Source organism: Drosophila miranda, assembly GCF_003369915.1.
Source record: "Drosophila miranda strain MSH22 chromosome Y unlocalized genomic scaffold, D.miranda_PacBio2.1 Contig_Y1_pilon, whole genome shotgun sequence".
NCBI classification, from domain to species: domain Eukaryota; kingdom Metazoa; phylum Arthropoda; class Insecta; order Diptera; family Drosophilidae; genus Drosophila; species Drosophila miranda.
Genome location: NW_022881603.1, coordinates 53,731,300 through 53,737,775, shown reverse-complemented (window position 1 = coordinate 53,737,775; position 6,476 = coordinate 53,731,300). Strand labels below are relative to the sequence as shown.

Genomic DNA, 6,476 nt, shown 5'->3' with positions numbered 1-6,476 from the left:
TACCGGAACTCCACTTAAGGCGCCCCTTAGAGTGCTGCCAGCACTGACTGTGTCTGCACCAGCAGAAGTCCCTGTCAATCCGTTTGACTTCAGCAGTGCTTCCACAGACAAAAGCTGTACAGGACCAAAGGCCGACGGAGATCTGCGGTCGATCCTGGCTTCGCTGGTAGAAAAGTCGACGGAATTGTCGAAGATGCTGAGGGACGCCCGTTATCTCAACAAGGAGATGAAAGAGTTGGCGCAGAACGTGGTGAGGATGCAAAAGTCCGCGCTTCACAGCTTCGACGCAAAGTTGCAGAGGAAGGAGAGGGTGGAGCGGCGTGATCAGGAGACGCAGTGCTCCCCTCAACACGATGCGCCGAAAAGGAAGCTGGACAAGCCGACGAGGAGCTCGCCGAAGAGGAGAAACAATATGAGTGGCCATCCCACGTTGCAGTCCCGCGAACAACCGGCAAGGAAGACCGAATCAGCTGCACCTACCGAAGGTGAATGGGAGAAGGTGAAGAGCAGAGCGCACGCCCGGAAGCCAAGGCCCCGTCCGGATGTTATTATCATCGAGCCAAAAGGGGAAATGACTTACGCGGAGATCCTTAACCTCGTCACCCGCAACCAGAGCGAGAAGATGAAGAAGGTCGGCGAGAGTTTGAGCAGAGTGAAGCGAACAGCCAAAGGTGCTCTTCTATTGGAGCTCAAAGACGCCTCGAAGGAGACCGCGCAGCTGTTTCGCGAGGACATAGGCACTGTCCTAGGAGGCAAGGCGGAGGCGCGAGCACTCACCCAGCAGACGAGGCTAGAGATGCTCGACTTGGATGAGATGGCTACCTCGGAGGCCGTGAGGAAGGCCTTCAGCGAGCAAATGGGGATTACACTCGATGTGGACGCCATTAAGAGTTTGCGCCCAGGCTATGGAAGAGCCCAGCGGGCTATTATTTGCCTGCCGGCGACCCTTGCGACGAAGGCGCTATCCGTTGGTAAGGTTAAAGTGGCATGGTCCGTCTGCCGCATACGGGAGCGAAATCTGCCGTTAAAGTGCTTCAGGTGCCTTGAGATCGGCCACGTTGCACTTAATTGCAAAAGCTCTGTAGACAGAAGCGGGTGGTGCTTCCGCTGTGGGTCTGAGGAGCACAAGATAAGCGACTGCCACAATGAGGCAAAATGCTTCCTCTGTGTCGGAAAGGGCAAGCCCCACTCACACGTAGCTGGTAGCCACAGGTGCCCCATGGCACCCAAAGAGAAGGCAAGTCAAAACGCTGGACATGGTTAGGTTTTACCAAATAAACCTAAACCATTGCGAGGCTGCCACAGATCTGCTCTCTCAGTCGGTGCGTGAAATGAGATCGGACGTTGCAATAATTAGCGAACCATACATTTCCCCCGAGGATGGATTCTGGGTCCAAAGCTCCTCAGGAAAAGCAGCAATATGGGCTTGCGGTAAGCCTCCTCTGCGGCCCTCAGTGTGCGCTGAGTTCCGACATTTCGTCAGGGCAAAACTGGGGAACTTATGGATTTACAGCTGCTATCTCCCCCAAGCTTGAGCCGTCATAGCTTCGCTGCGGCGATGGACGAATTGGCCGACGACGCCAGGCACCAAAGGCACAAACCAAATGTGATTGCTGGCGACTTCAATGCTTGGGCCCAGGAGTGGGGCAGTGACATCTCCAGAAGCAGCAGCTCGGACGCCATATACAAGGGACACGTACTGCTTGAGGCCTTCGCTGCGTTGGACGTAGCATTGTTGAATCAGGGGACCGCGAATACCTTCAACAGGGGTGGCTCTGGGTCAGTCATCGACCTTACATTCGCCTCTAGCAGCCTTTCCCCTCTGTCCACCTGGCGCCTGGGGAACCACTATACGGCCAGCGACCACGAGGCAGTGGTGTTCTCGATAGGCGGAGAAGGTGGTTGCAGACTGACCAGGGCAACGCAGACAAACCGGAGAGCAGCCTACAATCCCGAATCAATGCGGATTCCAAGGTTCTTGGAGGCGCTGAGGAATATGGAGGTCGGAGGCTCAGCTCAACAGATGGTCAACCAGCTTCTGGAGTCCCTACTGCTCGCATGCGATGCCAGTATGAGTCGCAAGAGGCCATTCAAGGGTAAGCAATCGCCGACCTATTGGTGGAATGACGAGATCCAGGAGGCCAGACGCACTTGCCTGTCAGCTAGAAGGCGATATCAACGGGCTCGCAGAAGGAGTGGCACTAGCTGGCCAAGGCTACAGGCGGAGTACTGCGGAGCTAGAAAAGCCCTAAAGAACGCCATCAAGGAGAGCAAGAGGGAGTGCTTCCTGCAGCTTTGCGACTCAGCCGAGAAGGATCCGTGGGGACGTGCCTACAAGACGGTAATGAAGCGAATTCATGGCAGCAACGCGGGGTCGCCGTCTGACCCAGACCAGTTGCGGACGATTGTTGAGGCATTGTTCCCATCCGGGGCTCACGGTCTTGCCAGCAGTGCCGTCGCACACCAGCCTGCATACTCGGTCGAACCGGTCACGGAGGACGAAATCGTCGCCCTGGCCCAAAGCTTAAAGGCCAAGAGGGCTCCAGGCCCTGATGGAATCCCCAACCGTGCGGTAAAACTGGCGATGGCATACAACCCGCACGAGTTTGCTAAGGCATTCACGCAGTGCCTGCGGGAAGGACTATTTCCGCCGCAGTGGAAGTTGCAACACCTGGTGCTCTTGCCAAAGCCAGGAAAGCCGCCGGACGATCCCTCCTCGTTTCGACCGATTTGCTTAATCGACTCGCTGGGGAAGACTCTGGAACAGATAAGACTAGACAACGCCGTCGAGGATGCTGGGGGACTTTCACCAAACCAATACGGCTTCAGGAGTGGGAGGTCAACGGTGGACGCCATAGGCAGGGTAGTTGACATAGCCTCCAAGGCAGTGGAGGGAACTCGATGGAAGGGCGGCAAGAAGGAATACTGCCTGATTGTCACCCTAGACATCAGGAACGCCTTCAATACGGTGAAGTGGGAGTGCATCCTGGACTCACTTAACCGGCGCGGTGTACCCCAATACCTTCAGGCAATCGTAAGGAGCTACTTCGCGGGAAGACTGCTGGAGTATAATACGGAGGCCGGAGCGCAGACTCACGGCATAACGGCAGGAGTTCCCCAAGGATCAGTGATGGGTCCCCTATTATGGAACATTGCCTACGATGGAGTCATGAGATTAGCTCTTCCAGGCGGATGTCAGCTAACCTGCTACGCAGATGATGTCGCCCTGACGGTGGTGGCCAAGCACCTGGACGTCGTCGAAGCAAATTGTGACACCGCAATCCAGCTGATTGCAGACTGGCTCCGCTCTGCGGGACTAGAGATAGCCGCTCATAAAACCGAGGCAGTATTGGTGAGCACCCGTTCGACTGTGGAGACCGCTCACATCAGGGTTGGCGACCAGAGACTATCGTCGAAACGAGCCATTCGGTATCTGGGCGTGATGATCGACACCAGGCTCAGTTTCCGTGAACACCTAAGCTACGTCCAGGAGAAAGCGGCAAACACGAGTCGGGCGCTGTTCCGAATACTGCTGAACACCCGTGGCCCGAAGCAGGAGAGGAGGATTCTGCTGACCAGTGTAGTCCGCTCAGCCATGACCTATGCAGCAGACGTATGGGCGGATGGAATTAAAGTTGCCAGCTACGCTAGGGGCGTAAAAGCCACTCATCGCCTCTGCGCGCTCCGGATCTGCTGCGGCTTTCGGACCATATCCGACGACGCTGCCCTAGTCCTGGCGGGTGTCCTTCCAATTGACCTTCTGGTGCTTGAGGAGAGGGCCGTGGCCGAGGCCATCCGGGCCGGCGCGGCAAGGAGAGACGCGCGCAAGCAGGCCCGTGAAGGAAGCCTCAGAGCATGGCAAAGCCGCTGGGACGACTCTGATAAAGGACGGTGGACACACCGCCTGATTCCGGATGTCCGATATTGGATCGGCAGGCGACACGGTGTGGTCAATTTCCATTCCACACAGCTTCTGAGCGGACACGGCTGCTTCAGCCATTACCTTTGGAGGTTCGGCCACGAGAACTCGCCGAACTGCTCGTGGTGCGGCGACGCCACTGAAGACGCTGAGCACATCATTTTTCAATGTGGGCGCTTCTCACTTATTAGGGAGGAGTTGTGGCGAGCCGCCGGCGGGCAGCTCACGCCGAACAACCTGATCGAGAAGATTGTGGAAGACCCCATGGTATGGTCGGCCTGGAGCAACTTTTCAGCCGGCGCCATGAAGGAGCTGCGTAGGTGCGAGCGCCGAAGGAACGAGAGTGGCTAGGAGGAACCATGGTCCCTGCGAAGCAATGCTTTGCGGCCGTCCCGCAGAGACCCGGAACTTCCTGCCGGTCTCTCCAACTCAATACAGCTCCCTGTCTAGCTTTAGTTAAGTCCCAGGCTTATAAAATTTAATAAAATTAAGAGTTAATACAGAAAAAAAAAAAAAAAAAAAAAAAAAAAAAAAAAAACACTTGACACACTATTACACACACTTGACGAGTCCCCCTCCCCCCTCTTGACAATTCGTACTTTTGGAGCCTTTTGCCCCGATCGTGGAGTGGTCTCGAGTCTGGGTCTCTGTCCAAATGGAAAGTCGTGTCGTGAACGTTGTGGAGTCGAGACGTGTTCGAGGTTTAGTTTAGTCCCTCCGTCAAAGTGCCGAATATTTTGTGTCTCTCTTTTTCCATTTTCCCTTTCCCCCCCCCCCCCCCCCCACCCTGCTGGCTGCGGGCCTATTTCGAGGTTACAAGTGTTTCGTTGCTGCAGTATTATATGTTTGTAAAGTTTATTGTGCCATCAAATGTACTAGTGTGTTTGAAGTGTCGTTTAAAGTTGATTTGTAAAACAAACACAAAAATGTACATAAATTAAATTAAGACATATACTGCCCAAAAAAAAAAAAAAAAAAAAATATTAATAAAGCAACGCGCTTGGTTGCTGGCGGCTCACACCCCAGCCTCTCAGGCCCTCCCCTGTTGGAGCACTGAGAGCCCTCAACCCAAAGCGGGTATATATTGAAAAAAAATCCAATAAAAAACTGTGTGAATAATTTGGCTTGACAAAAACTCCACTCGCGTCGGTCGAAAAATTTATTACCAAATCCAACCAAAGCCAATCCAGCGCAGCTATGCCACGCGGATCCACTGCCAGAAGAGGACGACGACGACGAGGACCACACGGCGTCACAGCCAGGGATCGCCCCAAATCAGCCATTTCCACTGCCAGCTCCGACAGCGCCGCCGACGGCGAAGCCAGCGCCGACAGCGCAGCGACCGGCACCGTGGCAAACGCAGCGATACTGAGACGCCAATCCACCGACTCCGCCACCTGGTTGGAGGCACTTCCTCCAATTCCTGGACCGGCTCCAGCCACCATTACCGGGTATGTGAGGACCACAAATGCCGACACCACCATCACGGCCACTCCGGCCACAAGCCCCATCCCCGACCCCGACCTGCCCTGCCCCAACAGCTGGGCGGCCATTCCCAATCTCACCAGCCAGGAGCAGTTCCAGATCGGCGACTGGGTGGAGACGGTCCATACCCAGGAACGCCAGCAGCAGCAGCAGCAGACCATCAGCAGCAGCAGCAGACCATCAGCAGCAGCAGCGGTAGTCGCCGGCTTGAGGCATTGGCGGCGTCGGCAGCGGCAGCGGCGTCAGCCAAAGCACCGCAATGTCAAGCCAAGCCAAGCCAAGCGGTACCAAGCGCGCCAATAATTCCGCTTCCCACACTCCAACACACACAGACACGTATCGATGCACCGTATGCCGATGCATCGTGTGGAGAGAGCCGGAAACAGCAAGGAGCGAGAGAAGGCGCAAAGAGAGAGCGGGTAACGACCTCGTACCAGCGACAGTACGAGAGGGCACTCGAGCAGCCTCTGCACGAACAGCAGCCAACAAAAGATTCGTGTTCGAGTGCCCGTTCGGGAGCGAGTTCGAACTCGAACCACAGCCATGGCACAAACCCCGCTCGATCGGCCACAGCAGCGGTTCCAAATGCAATGCACACAGCCAATACCACAACCACAAATACAATGATGACATACATCAGCACACAAACAGCGACATCAAACACAAAAACGACAACTACAATTACGTCGGCAGCCAGACGACGATGCCTGTTAACAGCAAAGTTAACAGGCGGACCCCCCCCACCACCGCCGCCAGAGGAACATCAGCAGCAGCAGCAAACACATCAACAACAACAACATCAGCCAACGGCAACAAACACAGCCAATACCGACGATATCCCATCCACCTCTGCTGCAGCAGCGGCCCGTTCGCCACTGAAGCGCGTCCGCGCCGAGGTGGATGATGATGACGATGATGATGACAGTGATGTCATGGTTGTTGAGTTTGATGACGACGATGACGACGATGACGACGACAATTTGGATGGCAATCATGCATCGGCCAAACGACGACTCCGGGAAAGTACCAACCAACAGGCAAGCAAATCCCATATCCCCCAAATTCAAAACCA

At 55.3% G+C, this 6,476-nt stretch overlaps 1 protein-coding gene across 1 annotated transcript; it reads left to right on the top strand.

Annotated features, from left to right (window-relative positions):
* The first annotated feature begins 4,880 nt into the window (after positions 1–4,880).
* Positions 4,881–6,169, top strand: LOC117191053. The gene is made up of 2 exons (XM_033396023.1): positions 4,881–4,996; positions 5,101–6,169. Exon 2 carries the CDS (start codon positions 5,117–5,119, stop codon positions 5,705–5,707), a length of 591 nt encoding a protein of 196 aa, XP_033251914.1. The 5' UTR covers positions 4,881–4,996; positions 5,101–5,116; the 3' UTR covers positions 5,708–6,169.
* The last annotated feature ends 307 nt before the right edge of the window (positions 6,170–6,476 follow it).